This window comes from Oryctolagus cuniculus, chromosome 19 (genome assembly GCF_051225735.1).
Source record: "Oryctolagus cuniculus isolate XC-2025 breed Fujian yellow rabbit chromosome 19, ASM5122573v1, whole genome shotgun sequence".
In the NCBI taxonomy this organism is placed as follows: domain Eukaryota; kingdom Metazoa; phylum Chordata; class Mammalia; order Lagomorpha; family Leporidae; genus Oryctolagus; species Oryctolagus cuniculus.
In genome coordinates, this window is record NC_142885.1 from 50,848,908 (window position 1) to 50,867,367 (window position 18,460).

At 45.8% G+C, this 18,460-nt stretch overlaps 1 protein-coding gene across 1 annotated transcript in view; it reads right to left on the minus strand.

Annotated features, from left to right (window-relative positions):
• Positions 1-8,867: 8,867 nt before the first annotated feature.
• The window catches only part of HS3ST4 (heparan sulfate-glucosamine 3-sulfotransferase 4), a 424,128-nt gene continuing 414,535 nt past the window's right edge, over positions 8,868-18,460 (minus strand). Inside the window, exon 2 of the mRNA XM_017342535.4 lies at positions 8,868-10,937. Within this exon, the coding sequence (XP_017198024.4) occupies positions 10,301-10,937 (637 nt within the window). The 3' untranslated portion in view covers positions 8,868-10,300. The remainder of the gene's footprint in view (positions 10,938-18,460) is intronic.

Sequence of the window (18,460 nt, forward strand, 5' to 3'; positions counted from 1 at the left end):
CTCTATCGGAAGGCATTGCCTTTGATGGGGAAAAATCACAGTGGAATCTGCAGCCATCATCTTGAACATGTCCTGCCCTTTTCTCTCGGGATGGAAGGAATCAAAGGGGTTACTAAATATTGTTCCTCCATGATTTATCAGAAAGAACATACATCACTTCTTTCTTCCTTTTACCATTTATTGCAGAGTTTTTGCTTGTCTCAAGGCTGTTCTCGTGACCTTAGAAACAAACAGGTGACAGAACTCATTCCCTAACGACATTTAAGGGGAAATAGCCTTTGTCAAAGGAGAGGTTTAGCTGAGCATCAAGCGAAGAAGTGGCAGAGGTAGAGCTGCCAAGGGGATTGAGCCTTTCTGATGCACGAGGAGGAGGAAGACCATGTGCTTCCATCCAGCCCAGATCAGCATGGTGTCTTCTGGGTATTCATTTTCATAGACCCCTGCAGAGGCAAGCCAGACATGGAACAAGCGCTGTCAATCTTTTAACAACTGCGCACGTTTTCTTTTTTCCAATCTGGTTCATCTAATCCTGCAATTTCAGCTCGTTGTGTTTCGGTTTTCTGCAGGATATTTTGTGTTTCTTCCAGTTAGGGAGAGAAGTGGGGAAGAAAACAAGTTAGGCTTCAAAAAAATCATTGATTTATTTGAGAGGGAGAAAGGGAGGAAAAAGGGAGAGAGAGTCAAAGAGAAAGTACTTACATCTGCTGGTTCACTCCCTGAATGTCCTCAATGGCTGGGGCTGGGCCATGCTGAAGCAGGAGCCAAGAACTCAGTCCAGGTGTCCCATGAGGGTTGCATGGACCAACTACTTGGGCCATGATCTGTTACCTCCCAGAGTGTGCAGTGGCAGGAAATTGGAACACCTTCCTCAGTTAGAAATTCAAAAGTTCAGTATCAACTCTTCTCTCAAGTTGAAAAATATAGGAAGGAAACACCTAATATCTTCTACAGTCCATGGTTCCCTTGATCATCAAATTCTAGAACCCTACATTCTCCGGGAAACCATCCTATCTATTCTTTTTTTTTTTTTTTTGATAGGCAGAGTGGACAGTGAGAGAGAGAGAGACAGAGAGAAAGGTCTTCCTGTGCTGTTGGTTCACCCTCCAATGGCTGCCGCAGCTCGCGCACTGCGGCCAGCGCACCGCGCCAATCCGATGGCAGGAGCCAGGTGTTTCTCCTGGTCTCCCATGGGGTGCAGGGCCCAAGTACTTGTGCCATCCTCCACTGCACTCCCTGGCCACAGCAGAGAGCTGGCCTGGAAGAGGGGCAACCGGGACAGAATCCGGCGCCCCGACCGGGACTAGAACCCGGTGTGCCAGCACTGCAAGGCGGAGGATTAGCCTAGTGAGCCGTGGCGCCGGCCCCTATCTATTCTTATTTACTGGTTGGACAGATTCTGTGTTTCTCCATACAGATGAACATCTTTCTGTTTCATGGGGAGAGTCAATTCTGTAGCACCTAGTATAATTATGATCCATAAATGCTTGCCAAATAAGTAAAGGAGTAGAATAAATGATGGAGATTTCACAGCTACTTAGTTTGGGTTTAACGACTGTCATTTCTAAAACTTCCTTCTTTTGTTTAGTTGTTTAGTTATTCTGAGTGGAGATGCTTACTAATGGTCTCTTTGGGATGCTACCGTGCTTATCTGAAGCAATTGCTCCAAGACCTTGTTGAGAGGTGGATGTTGAGTTGGCAAAGGGCAGTTGAAAGGTAAGTACACTGGTCAAACACACAGTTCTAGGTCTATCCAGTGGTATGCCCCCGATATATTTAGTACCCTCTGCCTTGCAGAGATCATTTATAAAGGTTGGACTGGACCCCAATGAGGCAAACCAGGAGCACACTCATAATCAATAATACACTCAACATCTGCCTTTTGAGAAAGACGCCCTCTTGGTGTTTGTAGACACCCCTTCTGAAGATCATTCTGTTAGGCAAAGCCACATTCAGATGCCCGTAGTTCATATCCTGAATCCCGGATGTGAGTGTAGAAGAAAGCGTGCTAGGTGAGAAGTCAGTGGTTCCAGGCGACCTCAGGCAACACAGATACATTCTCATTTTGCAAATGGAAGTGAAGACTCAAGATAGGACCTCTGAGAGTTCTTGACACTCATTTTTCAACCCCACCCCATTGGCCTGCACCTGGCTTCCTGCATCAACTTTTTTTTATTCTTCAGTGCAATCCTACATGTCCTTTTGGACTGTCCATTGCCTTTTCCCCCAGAATAGCCTGCTCTGTAAAAAGACTACAGGACCTGGTTCTTGAGGCACATGCAGCTGACAGTCTGGCATCTTTGTAAGAGCAGACTTTTCTCAGTATAGACCATGCGATACGTGAGTGCTGGAAGATAAGAGTGAAGTGCAAGAAACCACACAGGGAAATAAGCTGTCCAGGAAAGGATCCATCCAGAAAACTTGCTAGTAACCATTTCCTGGGGCCACAGAGATACCAAGAGAAGTCTCTAGTGCTCTGGGTGCCTGTTTGAAGGCGAATCTTTCCCTTCTTTTTAAAAAATGTTTATTTATTTATTAGAGAGATGGACAGATATTGAGAGTAAGCTCCCCTATGCCAATTTGCCTCTCAAATGCTTGTAACAGCTGTGGCTGTGCTGAGGTTAGAGGTAGGCACCAGGAACCCAATCCAAGTCTCTCACAAGGGTGCTGGGGACCCGTTTACTTGGGACATAATTGCTGCCTCCAAGGGTGTGCATTGTTAGGACAATGGAATCAGAAGCAGAGCTAAGACTCCACGCATGCCCCATGAGATGGCATGTGGGCATTTTAGCCAGTGTCTTTAGTGCTAGACCAAACACTCAGCACTAGATATTTATTTTCTTTTGTAAAAGGGACCAGGAGAATGGTCTCCTGGTGTTTGAGATTGGCCAGAGAGAAGAGTGTTAACAACCCCAAATGAGATCCACATCTCATATTCAGTCTTACTCATGCACCATAATTACTGCAACATCAGGGGGCTATGAAGGAAGCTGTGACAATCCTTCTGACACCCAAACATGAAAGACTGCTCTCTCTCTAACTCACTCGCGACCTCATGAATGACTTCCCAGCTAGCTATCATTGTCTACAATTCTAACTCAACATCAGTTCTCATCCAGGTCTGAACGACTCTTTTCCAAGGTGTTCAGAATGATCAGATGGATCAGAACAATTAGAAGCGGCTTACCTGGGCTTAGGAAAATGATGAAAAGACCCTTTAGCCTGCAAAATCATGTTCACTGCTGCTATTACTAGCGCAGCTACTCTGGCCCCTTCTCCCCCCTCTCTCTCTCCTGTGCAGCCACCTGTGTCCAGTTTGACCTCGGTCATTACACTGCTTCAGAGTTTGGAAAAGCCTCCTAAATTCCCAAGCCCTCACAGTCCACAAGTTTAAAGCGCAGTTGTAAGATTTGTTGGCCATCCTTGAGCTGGAGGACACATCTATAGTGCCCTCTAACACAAGGTGCAGGAGTGTGTAAGTGTGTTTTGATTTCCACTATTATTAATTTTAGCACATTTATAGAAAAGCCCGTTTCTATTGGCTTAATGTTTACTTCCTGATGTATGAGTCAACAGCCAGCTGACTGCTAAGGAAAAGGAGTTAGGCTTTGACCTTGGAAACTGTGGCTGGTGGAAGGGCTTGGGAATGGTTTGTGGTCCCTATTAACAGCTTGGCTACAATCAAGTGAAGCAAAGAAGTGCCTGCTTCCCTTCAGGGCAAAAATGTTCCTTAGCAATGGCTCTTGTGCACACTTCTTTTTCTCTTTTTCCCCCCAAATTCCTGCCTCATGGCTTTCTCTTCTTAAAAAAATATTTATTTTTGTGTATCTGAAAGTTAGAAGAGAGAGAGAAGAAGGTGGGGGAGAGAGAGAGAGAGAGAGAGAGAGAGAGAGAGAGAGAGAATCTGGGCCAGGACAAAATCAAGAGCCAGGAACTCAAATCAAATCTCCTATGAGAGTGGCAGGAGCCCAAGTGCTTGAGCCATTGTCTGCTGCCTCCCAGGATCCACACCAGCAGGAAGCTGGATCAGAAGCAGAGGTGGGCTCCAAACCAAACACTCTGATATGGGTGTCCTAAGTGGTGGGCTTCTACCCCGTGCCACAGCACCTGCTGCCATGCCTGATGGCCTTCTTCATTACCAGTGTCAGGTATGTGAGTGCGCGTGTGCTAGTTTGGTGGGGGTCTACCATTTGGCATGTGGACTAGCTCCAGAGCGTAACAACTGTCTTTTCTTACAATGGGCCAAACACTGCTGATTGCAGTCCTTAATGGCACAGTACTTGGTGGACTTCCCTTCCCCCTGGTGGGTGTCCCCTCACAACACCCCCTACTCTGCCCCATTCCATGTGGACATTGTATATATCCTCTCTTAACAATGTAAATCCCTTGCTCCATGTACTCCTGTGTCCATCGTCCCCTCTAGGCTGCAGACGCTGCCAAGGATTTGTTCTTCTCCACGTCTCCTTCAGTGGCCACTTGGAATAAGGGACTGAATGAGAAGGATCGAATGAAACATGATTGACTGACTCCAGAGCAGTGTGATTTTCCTTTATGCAGGAGCAGTAGTATCCAGGGACCCCAAAGATTCTCATCTTCCGTTAGTGGGCATACATGTTCTTGGTCTTAGTTGCCTGCTTTGATGATGCATGGAATACTATTATTATAGCATCCTATACAATATATCCCACAATTTTAGTAAGTGGTGTCATGTATCCCTTATGTCTGAAATGACACCTCCTCATCCCTTTGAGAAACTGGAAATACACACACTCATCTCTTGGCACCGCAATCTGTTATAGGAACAACCTGGGGAGATCCTTCAATCCCAACTTATTTCCAGAAACCAAACAGAGCTGCTCCCAAGCATGTGCCCTGGTTCTCAACATCTTTGCATCTTCCATATAAACTGTTAGGGGTTACAGCTTCAGGTACTGAGTCCACAGCACAGAAGCTTGAAAACTTAGTCTCACTTCCATGTTACAAGAATCTGCTTGGCCCTGTGTGAATCAATCTTGGAGCTTTCTACCTTAAATAACCTTAAATGTGGAGCAAAGAAGACCAGAGGGAAGAGAATTTTCTGTTTGGAATGGGAGAGCCTTGCCCCAAGTGGGGAGGTTTTGCATTTGAATGTCTGAAATTCAGCCAGTTCAAGTGTTTTCCTGGTCTTGGCATCAAACAAATGCCTGGTGTTTCACTGTCTCTTAGCATTCTCATAATTGACCACTCTCACATTTTTCCTAATTGATAGCGGGCTCACCTGCAGATACCTCCTTGGAACACTTTAAGGGCATATTTTTCTGGAAAGAGTAGCAAGAACATCCTTTTCCTCCCCCTTTTAATCTTTCTCATGATTATCATCCACACCATCATCACTGTGATTGTCTTTAAGACCATCCTCACAGTCTTCACCATCACCACCACCATCACTATCTTTCCTGTCAATGAAGCACTTTAGGGGCCATTATTATGGTCAAGTAGGATAAGTGGCCATCTGCAATGCTGGCATCCCACATGGGCACCAGTTTTTCTCCTAGCTGCTCTACTTCCAACCCAGCTCCCTGCTAATGTACCTGGGGAAGGCAGCCAAGGATGGCTCAAGTCTTTGAGCCCCTGCACCCATGTTGGCGACTGGAAGAAGCTCCTGGCTCCTGGCTTTTGCCTGACCCAGCCTTGGTTTTTGTGGCCATCTGGGGAGTGAAACAGTGGACAAAATATTTCTCTTTTTTTTTCTTTTCCTCCTTTCTCCTCCTCCTGTTCTTTTTAATGCTCATTTTGATCATCATAGAAACTCAGAGTGACAGGGAAGGTATGGAATAAATGCACTCTATTTTAGAGATCTAAAAACTATGGTTTAGTTTGGCAGTTCTGCTTATGGAAGGCACTGCAGACCCAAGGACAAAACCCATCTGCCTCTCTGCCCATAGTGAGGTGGACAAATGTGAGGGTGCAGGGAACTGGAAGCAACTGGAAGAACTCAGGAGTTGAAATCACAAAGAAGTGAGGTTCAGTTTGGGACTCCTGGTACTCGGGTTGAGTGGCCATTGCAGAATCCTCATGAGTGGCCACCTCTTTACCTTTCCGAAACCTTGGTTTTCATATATGGTCAAAAGGTAAATGGGGCTGTTGAACATATTTTTTGTGTCTTAAAAATATTTATTTGAAATACAGAGAGACAGGGAAAGAAGGAGAAGCACACATACACAGATTTTCCATCTGCTGGTTCACTCCCCAAATGCCCATAATAACTGGAGCTGGACCACGCTAAAGCCAGAAGCCAGGAACTCCATCCGGGTCTCCTCCATGAAGTGTCGGGAACCCAAGTACCTGGATCATAGTCTGTTCCTCTCAGGTGCGTTGGCAGGAAGCTGGATAAAAAGCAGAGGTGGGGCATGATTCCATGCAGTCTGAAATGGATTGTGGGCATCCAAAGTGGTGACTTAACCTGCCACACCACAGTGCCCACCCCTGTTGAATGCTTTTGCTATCATTGTTATATTTTGAGCTGGAAGGACCAAGTGGCAGCGTCAAAGCTTCCATACCTTTCAGGTACAGAATGACATGGGCAAAACACAGTCCCATAAGGTGAATGTAGGTGCAAAGGCTTCTGTACCATTTGGAAGGACAAATTCTCTTTTTCTCATTTCTATTTTTTTTTTTTGACAGGCAGAGTTAGACAGTGAGAGAGAGAGAGACAGAGAGAAAGGTCTTCCTTCCGTTGGTTCACCCTCCAAATGGCCGCTATGGCTGGCGCGCTGTGCCGATCCAAAGCCAGGACCAGGTGCTTCCTCCTGGTCTCCCATGCGGGTGCAGGGCCCAAGCACTTGGGCCATCCTCCGCTGTCCTCCTGGGCCACAGCAGAGAGCTGGACTGGAAGAGGGGCAGCTGGGACAGAATCCGGCGCTCCAACTGGGACTAGAACCTGGGGTGCCGGGGCTCCAGGTGGAGGATTAGCCAAGTGAGCTGCGGTGCCGGCCATCTTTTTCTCATCTCTAAACCACATGTGCTAACCCTTCTTGTGTCATGAGTCTTCCATTTGAGGGAAGGGAGAGGAATGGAAAATTAAATATAATTTATGCTTTGCTAATTGAAATCAAATACAAAATTTGATCTCTCACGAGTTGTAATGCTCACATTTCAATGGTGTGGAAGTATTATTAACCCAATTATTTCAGCAAGTTGACTTAGCTTTTCTGGATATGAAATAATTCTTTTGTCAAGATTCCCCACTGAAGAAAGAGACATGGCTTAGTGGCTTGCTCTTGGAGTCACAAGGATCAAGCTGGGGTAGATTTTGAAGAACATAGACCTGAAACATGTCAAGTTTGCACTTCTTTCCAGATCCAAGAGCTTTTGACCACATCACTGAATAGACTTAAAAATAAAAATCCTCACAATCTTAAGGGTTGGAGCTCCGATGCTTTCTCCAGAGAATTTTACAGTGTTACATGCAAAGGTGTATATGTAATTTAAGGGGGGAACGTCCCATATCCATTTCTCAGGTGAGAAGAGCTTATTCACCATTGGCTAACTATAATTTAAAAAGGTAATTTGCGGGGTTGGCTTGTGGCACAGTGGGTGAAGCTGCCACCTGTGAAACCAGCATCCCCTGAGAGTGCCATCTTGAGTCCTGGCTGTTCCACCCTACCCAGTTCCTTGCTAATGTGCCTGGGAAAGCAGCAGAAGACAGCCCAAGTCTTTGGGGATCTGCACCTATGTAGGCTACCCAGACACCCAGACAGAATTCTGGACTCCTGGTTTCAGCCTTGCCCAACCCCAGCCATTGTGGCCACTTGGTAAGTGGACCAGCAGACAGAAGATCCTGTCTCTCTTCCCAGCTCCTGTCTTTCTCTATCTCTCCCTCTCCCTGTAACTCTGACTCAAATCAATCAGTCAATCAATTAATAAACCTTTTTCTGAAAATGTTAACTTGCCTGCCATACTTACATGACATATTTATATGAACATACACAGAGTAGCTTCTTTGGAAGCCGCAAGTAAGATATGGATGCTTTAAGTTTACAGAGACAGGCAGATAGCTAGGGAGCTGGGACATGGCGAGTAGGTGTGGTTGAGGGGTGAGTCACTGTGTATGCATCCAGAGTGGAAAAGACTAGGGGTAGGATGGAGTAATGGTCGTTCTTGGTCAGGAAGTGAATACCCTGAGCACCTTCCTTCCACCAGGAACCCCTTGACAATCTGGGTTATAAGGGCACCTCTTACCTAGCTGTGACTCAACTGCAAAAGAGTAATTGTCCTACGCAGAAGCCATAAAACCCTGGGGGCCACTTCTGTTAGAACTCAGGAAACCATTTCTGGAACAAACTCTACAGTTGACTCCCACATGTCATCAGGGCTGAAGCTCACCTACTCCTTGTTCTGCTTATAAAACAAGGACCCACATCAATCAGTCCCACAGTCCACCCTTCTGAACAAATATGCATTTTCTTCCTTTAAATGTGTGTGTGTGTATGCATAGACATTTTGATCTATACCTTCTTTTATGTTGACAGTGAAGGCATACTTGTTGCATTAGTTTAATAACCACTTTCTTATCTGTTAAGAACAATCAAACACACAATGCAAGGCTCTTTCTGAACCTGGCATAGCAGTCCTGGTCTTGCCAGGATCAAGGTAGGGCAAGATGCATCCTTTTCAGTAGCCAAGGTTTTTTTTTTTTTTTTTTTTTTTTTTTTTTTTTTTTTTTTTTTGGTGCTATTGCAAGAACCATGAGTCACTCTACAGACAGAATCTCCCAAAGACTCTCGAAGTTGGGCCTTTCTGGTCATTCCACAGAAAAAGTGCTCCAAGCATTGCAAGGTTGGAATTGGGATGAAAGTGACCAGCAGAAACACACCACTGAAACCCATTAATCAGGTTGCATTAAGCTTTATAACAACACAGTTTTCACTGAGTGGGAGAAATGACAGTTTAATAACAGCTGAACAGATTTAACTCCCCCCCCATTCATACAAATTTCCAATTTTACTAGAACAATTCCTGATTTTGGAGATCTGTGAACAAGTGCTTCATGTCAAACGTTGCATTGTAATGGACTCAGACTAATGGAAAGGGACATTTTATTTGGCAGCCCTTGATGGGAGTGTCTGCAGACAGTCCTTGAACTTCCCCCACTACGGAGAAGCTGGACTTGACAAACTGAGTCATCCCTCTTGCCACTGCCTCAACGTACACCATCTCTGAATAGAAAAAATAAAGCATGAGATGACCCCGAGAGGGTGGGGGACAAACGTTAGGATGGGCTGGTCCCCTCCCCACTGGATCACCGTGGGTTATTCATAACAACGGATAGGGCAACTCTCTGGTCTCTTCTTTGTCTCTCTGGGGACTTAGGGGACAGAGACCATCCCCAAAGTGTGCCTCAGAATCATGGCACTTGGGGGACAGGGTCTTCAGGGTAGGGGCCCTCCACCAAGAGGACTGGATGTCATCTTTCCACCCTAGACAAGGTCATCCATCTTGACAACCACAGGGCTTTGATATCAGTAGCAACACCCCCCTCAGAGCAACACTGCTTCCAGATTCTAACACCAGGGCACATGCTAAGCTTCTCCATGATCCGGGATACCCATGAAGAGAGAAGCTGAACTCTCCTTAGGGGGTTCTAAGAAAGAAGGCTTCCAAGGCTGTCAGCTTTTTTTGTTTTGTTTGTTTTTGTTTTTGGTGAGGAACAGACATGCTTCTCCCTTCATGATGTGGGAGGGAGGAAGTCAGGGTTGTGGCACGAGGCATTGAGAGAGAAGGCTAGAAACAACTTAGGGGGAGGATCTTGCTTCCTAGGAGTCCCCCAACACTCAGTCACAAACAGCATTGTGGAGAGGAGCCAAAGAGGAGGGTTAGACAGCAGGTGCCTTTGCCAGACACAGGGCCAGCACCCAACCTCCTCAAACTATAGTCAGAGCTCCAGAAAGTAAACCTTCTTTCTTTCACCTTTCTGCCACTTGAATAATCACTCATGACACTGTCTCTGCCACTGATAGCTATTTATCCTCGGTCTGCAATGAACTAGCAGAAGACAGGAATGAGCAGTGGGTTCGGGGGGGCCATCTGGTCTACCAGATGCTGCTGCCCAGGGAAGCCTGGTTCCTCCAAGAGGATGTCAGGGTCCACCCACTCTGCCTAAGCTGATAGCATTGGAGGCAATCTTGACCAGACCAAAGAGGGGATGTGCGTGGCTCTCCAGCAAGGCCCAAACTGCAGAACCTGGGGTGGGGGCCAGGGGCTTCAGGACTCGGGGGAAGAACCTCCTGAGCTATTCACTAGCCTTCTCTCCATGGCTCCAGTCTCATTTGTCACCCTCTTCCTGTTCCCATTGGAAGTCCTGACCAGTCATTTGGTAAAACATCATGTTGAAGGGTTTGTAGAATTTCCGCAGTCTGTGGATGACATCTGGGTCAATGCGGGGATGAGTCCGACCCTTGCTCTTGCCTAAGCACCTCGGGGCGCTGCTGTCTTCTGGCTTCTTGAGGCAAGGGAACCCCTTGGTCTTGTTGAAATAGAAATGTTTCTCAGTCACCACGCGCTTGAGGCCTAGGAAGTCCTGGACTTTGGCCATTTCCCCAGCAGGGTCCACTATGAGTCGCTCGCCACTGACAAAGAGGATCTGCGAGAGAGGGAAATACTGGAGCCAGTTTTCCAAGTGCAGAGCGTAGATGCCTATTCGAATGGCACTCCAGGAGGCATCGATGAGCCCTAGGGTCCGGTTTTTGAAGGCCAGCACCTCGAAGGTGGGAATCTCAGGCTTCTTGGACAGGGTCTGGGTGTAGTCAGAGATGGCCCTGGTCACGGGGTTTCTCACCACCACGATCAGTTTGATGTCCTTGGCCATGGAGTGAATGCGCTTAGGAGCCTCATTTGTGACAAAGTAACTAGGCGTCTTCTCCATGGTTATCTGCCCATCCAATGTCTTGGGCATCACATTTCTGGAATAAGGAGGAAAAAGGAAGAGCTCGGTTATTCCTATCCAGAAATACCCTACCTTCTTTGCATAACATACATGATATAAATAATCTAGTGAGGAGTTACCAAATGAAATCAATAACCACTTGGGAATTCTTTGTACCCATGCATCCTGACTGTAGTCTTGACTACGCATTATCAGAAAAGGCAGCAGAAGGCTTGTGCATTCTTTCTTGGGAACCTGATACCTCTGGGTTTAAACTGCTGTTCCACCTATTTTCAGTTAGAGCTAACTTAGATACACCCTTAATTTATCTATGTATTAGCCTTCTGATCTCTGAAATGGAGATGATGATAGTACCAAGTTTACACTCTAGTGTAAGGATTAAAGGAGATAATGTTTGGAAAGTATTTAGCACAGAATCTAGCATGCGTAAGAGCTTAATTAATAAATCAAGAATATTATTATCGTTGTAGTGGTCTCACAAAATGTTGACTAATCCCAAAACCTCCAAGATGATCTTGTCAAGGGTTGGCCAACTACTGCCCACCTCCTGTGCTTCCAGGACTCTCAATGAAGAATGACTTGTAATTTTAAATGGTTGAGAAAAACACACCAAACACATTTTGTGTTGCATCAAAATTGTATGGAATTCAAATTTCAATGCTCATACATACACTTGCATTGAAGCACAGTGACAGTTACATATTGATGCATTCTCAATACTGGTCTTTGCACCACAGTGGCCCAGTCAAGTCCATGTTGCTGAGACTGTATTGCCCATAAAACTTAATGTATTGACCCTTCTGCCCTTCAAGAAAAAGTTTGTTTTGACCCCCGACTTTGTCCAAAGGCATGATGACTGGCCAAGGGGATAGAAAGAAGTTCAGGGACAGGGGGTGGACAAGCAAATCAAACAGACTTGGTGATCGCAGCAAACGCAATCGCATTCCAAGCCTAACTCTCCTCATTTGTAAAATCCTAACACTCACCTCCAGGTCGGTCGAGAAGGAAGTGACAGATAGAGTGAAAGCATATACCCAGCCAGCGCTGTGGCTCACTAGGCTAATCCTCTGCCTTGAGGCGCCGGCACACCGGGTTCTAGTCCCGGTCGGGGCGCCAGATTCTGTCCCGGTTGCCCCTCTTCCAGGCCAGCTCTCTGCTGTGGCCAGGGAGTGCAGTGGAGGATGGCCCAAGTGCTTGGGCCCTGCACCCCATGGGAGACCAGGAGAAGCACCTGGCTCCTGCCATCGGATCAGCGCGATGCGCTGGCCGCAGCGTGCCGGCGGCAGTGGCCATTGGAGGGTGAACCAATGGCAAAAGGAAGACCTTTCTCTCTGTCTCTCTCTCACTGTCCACTCTGCCTGTCCAAAAAAAAAAAAAAAGCATATACGCAGGTCTGGTTCAACGTATGAGATTTTCTTCTTTCTTTGATCCCAAGGTTGCCCAATGAGCTGCTCTGTATCCTGTAACACAACTCCATGTCTCTCAGGTCTCTTACCACGTTTGCTTGTGCACCTCCACTGCTCTATCCCTGTTTGTCTTTACCATGGCCTTATCTTATTTGGGAGCTTCAAGATATTAAAGGATTTGATAGCATTTCTCCTCCTAGTTGCAACATGGCAGGCCTATCAGAGGACAGTGATCCTCTTATTCACTCAATTTGCTATAGGCATAGGTAGACCAAAGTTAATTGACAATAAACCTATTCAATACTGTTGGTACAGTGGGCCATCTGCCACCATGTGCTCCATTAAGTCTATTCACTTCTGAGCCTTGCACCAAAGTGGTACATTTAGGATTACACAAGACCTTTTTGTTATGATGACATGCTTTTAAATGTCTCAGCTAATAAAACTTAATACAGACGAAGATCCCTTAGCTTCTCCTACCATAATTAAATTTATTTACTATCGCGTGTGTGGAGAAAGAATGACTTTTCTTTTATCTCTCATTCACATGCTCTGTCAATAATTAATTGCTACTGGGTTTTGAGCTTTCTCGGCAAGCACTTTTATTAAGCAAGAAGAATTTGCCTGGTAGAAAAATTCATGTGGAGTCAGACCTTGTTAGAGTGTAATGTTGGGCAGCATGGAGTTTTTGGATCAAAGCAATAGCCCTGGACATAAATAATCACACTTGGGTTGGGCTGATCTATTCCTCTGAATGTCTTTATGTTTGTGTACCTGCTATACCTGTTTGGTCCTCAACTGATGTAACTGTCTCTTTGGGGAGGGCAAGGCCAGGGAACACAGCCTTTGGGAACCACATTTGCCTGATTTCAGAATTCCAATGACTCATGACACCTCAATGAATTTAAAGAGCTCATGCTGAGTCTCAATTTCTCATCTAAAAACGACGGTTAATCAGAGTCCAATACCTCATAGGACTGTCATGCAGATAAAATGTGATAGTGCAGGTAAATCACTTAGGATAGCACCCAATCAATGCCAGGATTTTTAAACTGAATCCAGCTACCCAAGATCATTTTCACAGCAATTTTTAGAGAAAAATGGAAGAAAAATATATTTGACCAAATGGAAAAGCTGAAAAACTCAAGAATTAAGGGACTGATCTAAACAATTGGTAAATGCTGGTTCAAGGCTATATCACAGTTTATTACCTGATCGAGGAGCTGTTGACCAACATGGGAGCTAATTAGTTGCGTCTGACTATGAAGAACATACCCACGTCTGGTTTTTGTTTCAATGGAGAGATTAGATTTTTATAGAGCTGACATTATACAAATAGAGTCATTCCTCGGTGTCCCAAAGGGATTAATTTCAGCACCACCCCGTTCTCCCCATGGACACCAAATTTACGAATGCTCAAGCCCTTACATGAAATGACATACTAAAGATGTTCCTTGACTGGAGATGGGGTTCTGTCCCAACAGACCCATCATGAGCTGAAAATATCAGAGGCCAAAAGCGCATGGAATACACCTAACCTGCCAAGTATCATAGCTTAGCAACACAGTACACTGCAGAGTATCAGTTGCTCTCTTTCATGACTGTATAGCTGGCTGAGGGTTGTGGTTTGATGCTGCTCTCTAGCACTGCAAATAACACGTGACATATTGGCAACACAAAAAAAGATCAAAATTCAAACTCTGACATACAGTTTCTACTGAATGCATATCATTGTTGCATCACTGTAAAGTGGAAAAATCGGAAGTGGAACCATCATATCTGGGGACTGTCTATTTGCATATGGACTACAACCTCCTGAATGCCTTAAATCATCTCTAGATTACTTGTAATACCTAATGCAATGTAAATGCTATGCAAATAGTTGTTAAACAGTATTGTTCAGGGAATAATAACAAGGAAAGCGTACATGCTCAATACATATGCAATTTTTTCCCCAATATTTTCAATCATGTTGGCTGAATCAGGGGGATTGCCTGGGAACCTACAGATACAGAGATCTGACTGTATTAACTAAATGTTGATGCAAAAAAATCACCCCCAAAATAGCCATTTTCCATAGCATTTTCCAGATTTTGTTCCCTTGGATGCGTTTTTACTTGTTTATTTTGTGGTAGTTTTCTTTACTACACCGGCAGCTGCTTGGTTTTCTTCTCATGAATTCTTTGTGCTTATACCTAGACCTCAGTGCTTGTTTCCTATGGAGTTCTGTTTGAACGCATCTCCTGTGATTCAACTAATTGTCAATCCATCAAGATCATGGTATATCCTGGCTCTTTTATTTTTTTAAAAGATTTTATTTATTTGCTTGAAAAGTAGAGTTACACAGAGAGGGAGAGACAGAGAGAAAGGTCATCCATCCACTGCTTCACTCCCCAAATGGCTGCAGCGGCCAGAGCTGGGTTGATCCAAAGCCAGGAACCAGGAGCTTCTTCCAGGTCTCCCATGTGGGTGCAGGGACCCAAGGACTTGGGCCATCTTCTACTGCTTTCCGAGGCCACAGCAGAGAGCTGGATTGGAAGAGGAGCAGCCGGGACATGAACTAGTGCCCATATATGGATGCCAGTGCCCCAGGCAGAAGCTTAGACCACTATGCCACGGCACCAGCCCTGCTCTTGGCTCTTCTATCTGAAGTACCAGGGCTAAAATGGGACCCACCATGTGAACCAGAGAGCTTAGGAGACAGTGTGTGCCTAGCTTGGTGCTTGTTGGGAAAAGGAGCAAGAGAAGGGGCATTGCAGAAGGCTCTGAAGAAGGCAGAGAGAGCCTAAACAGCTTTGGGGGTCATGCTACAAATGTGAGATCAAAACTCGTCATCTGGAAGAGTTCTTGCATCTGGGCCCGAGTGCTGGGACTGTTTCCTTGAGCCCAGAGCCAACTGTTGTGGCATCAGTTACTCAGTCTGTTCTGTCAGGAAGAAGACGTCCAGTATCAGCTCAGAATCCACGAAGCAGCCATTCCCCTGTCCTAAACTGCTTCAGAACTCTGTGTGTTGATTCCTTCATCCATTCATACATACTACATATGAGCACACATACACTCCATAAAGCATCATTTACCAGTAATGCAACAGTGAACCAAGCAGACATAGTCCCTTCCTCCACACAGCTACAGTCTAGCTACCAAATGACTAAGTGCAGCGCTCTTTATAACGTCGCACAATGAACCATTTTAATCAGCAGAGCGGGTATCATTATGACTGCAGTTTTACAGAGAAGGAAATGGGCTCAGAGCCTAAAGATACTTTCCAAGGTCCCAACGAGTGAATGCGTCTTTTGTCTATAGTTCAGCGGTTGAGCAAACATAATTCAACACCAGTTCCTGGCAAACAGCAAGGGCTCAATAAATCTCTGTTGAAGACATGGATGGATGACAAGCCATGAACTTCCTCTCTTAAGTCTAGTCCATTCCTAAGGGCAGGTTTGTGTTGAAGTCCCTTCCTTTCCTCCATCCTTGTCTCTTCATCAGGGTTCTTACTGCACCTCACGTCCAAGAAATATTTCTGTATCATCCTGGTCTCTCTCCTTACAGGACGAGGGGAAAGATCCATTCTACTGGAGAAGCCCAACCCTTCCACCTGCTTGTTGGATCTGATTTCCCTGCATCATCTCAGGCTCTTCTCATCCCCAATTTTCTTTTCTCCAAGTTTTCAGAAAGTTCTCAATGGGATGTGAAGTTTCCACATGCTCATGTTTTTCCAATCTTGGTGTGCTAGAGGATAGAAAGACCAGTAATGATGGAGACAACTCAGCAAACTTAAGAAAGACAGAAAATAGAGCCAGGGAGATGGGCAGGGAGTATACCATGGAGGGTCTTATAGACCAGGAGAAAGACATTGGCGTTTTTTTCTAAATGTCATAAGAAGCCATGGAAGAACATTAAACGAGAGAAGGTGACTTAATTTTTTTTTTCTGGATGGTTCTCAGTGATCAAACAAGAGTATGGAAAGAATAGAAGCCAGCAACCTGACAACAGGCACTTCAGGAGAACAGGTAGAGACGGTGGTGGCTTGGATGTACGTGCAAAGGGCAACATGGTCAGCAGTGGACAGAATCGGGATGCATTTTTATTTTTTATTTTATTTTTTTTAAGATTAAGTTCTTATTTATCTGAAAGGAAGAGATACAGAGAGGGGAGAGAGAGAGAGAGGTCTTCCATCTACTGGCTCAACTCCCCAGATGACTGTAACAGCCAGAGTTGGGCCAGGCCAAAGCCAGGAGCTAGGAGCTTCTTCGGGGTCTCCCACGTGGGTGCGGGGGCCCAAGCATGTAGGCCATCTTCTGCTCCTTTCCCAGGTGCATTAGCAGGGAGCTGGGTCAGAAGTGGAGCATCCAGGACTTGAACCGGCATCCGTATGGGATGCCAGTACTGCAGTCGGAGGCTTAACCTTCTTTACCACAGTGCTGGCCCCAGGTTGTATTTTTAAAATGAGGCCAATGGTGGTGAGTGATGGGGAAGAAGTGGAGGTGAGGTGTGTCACAGATGACTCCAAGTCATAGTTTACTGATGTACAGAACACTGGGAAACAAGCAGGCTTGGGAGGAAGAAGCCAACTCTGACTGTGGACTTGAACTATGAGATGTCTGTAACACACCCAATTGGAGGTATTGAATAACCATCTTGATACGAGAGTGAGAGCCAAGGAAGAGCAGGTTGGAGGTGTTGACATTTATGTCAACATTTATGTCCTGTGCTCACATTCCACTTGCTAGGGAGAAGAATGTCTTCCCCTCTTTACCACTGCTGTACAAGGTGAGACCTGTCCTTTGTTCTCTCAAATAGGAAAGGTGTCTGGATGCTGGGTGTGACCTTTATAAAGAACTCCATTACAAAGATTTTCCCTACTCCTTCTAGTTCCCAGAGTCCTTGATAACCCCCTGCACTCCAGGGCTTCCAATAGTGTCTTTGAGGCCATAGGCAATGTTCTATCTACCTTTGAATCCCCAGTGCTTAACACAGTACCCACCACTGAGCAGCTGCCCCACAACTACCTGGATTGAATGGATGCAGAAGTCAGTAACATACACATGAATTCACGGTTCCTGGAAGTCGGGAGTACTGGGGCACTCAGAAGGATACGGCTCCTCTAACCAAGTTTTCCATGCACGAGGGCTCAGTGCTTCGGAGTCACATGCCATCCGTGTCTGAAAGACCATGCACTTCAGTGCCGGCCATATGGTGAGAAAACATTGCATCTGGGCTTGGAACGCCTCGTTAACAGCATCCTGGGTGCTCAGAGCAGCCGTGACATCAGCGTCAACACACAGTCCTGAAGTGAGAATCATTCCGCAAGATCACACAGCTGCTCTCACAGCCCCAAATGTTTATGAGGCTCCATCCAACGCTCCGTCCTGTCCCCACCCCCTTTCTCTCTGTGCTGGTGCTTTGCTAAGCACCACCCCACTGCCATGCAGGTCAGAAGCAGACGGGGGCTCCAAGAAACAATGATAAGCATGGCACGGTTATCCTGCAGCCTGGAGCGAGCACTACCACTTAGCAAATGCACACCCCATGCTAGGTCATGTGATTGAGAGTTCAAGTTCAGAGGTCACAGTGACTTCTCTGCTTGTGATACTTGGCACCCCATGTTGGAGCACCAGTTTGAGTCCTGGCTGCTCCACTTCCAATCTAGCTCCCTGCTCCTGTGCTGGGCAAAGCAGCGGATGATGGTTCAGGTACTTGGGCTCCTACCACTGACTTGGGAGACCTGGATGGAGTTCCTGGCTCCTGGTTTCAACCTGCCCAGCCCTAGCCATTCTGGCAATTTGGGGAGTGAACCAGCAGATGGAGGACTGGTCTCTCTTGCTCTTGCTTTCTCTTCCTCCCCCCTCCCTCTCTATTATTCTGCTTGAAAATAAATAAAGTAAATCTATTTTGAGAATAATGCTTAATATACCATATATCTCAATATATTAGCTACTAATTTTTGAAACAATTCTTGTAAGAAGGACCATTATCTATCTCCACATTAGAGATCAGGAAACAGTAGCTCAATCAAACTGATTAGTTTGTCCCAAACCATAAGAACAGAAATGAGAACTCAATCCTAGGTCTGCTTGCACCATACTCTGAGCCCTTGCTTAACTGCCTGGCAGTGTTTAATCAAACTACAGAA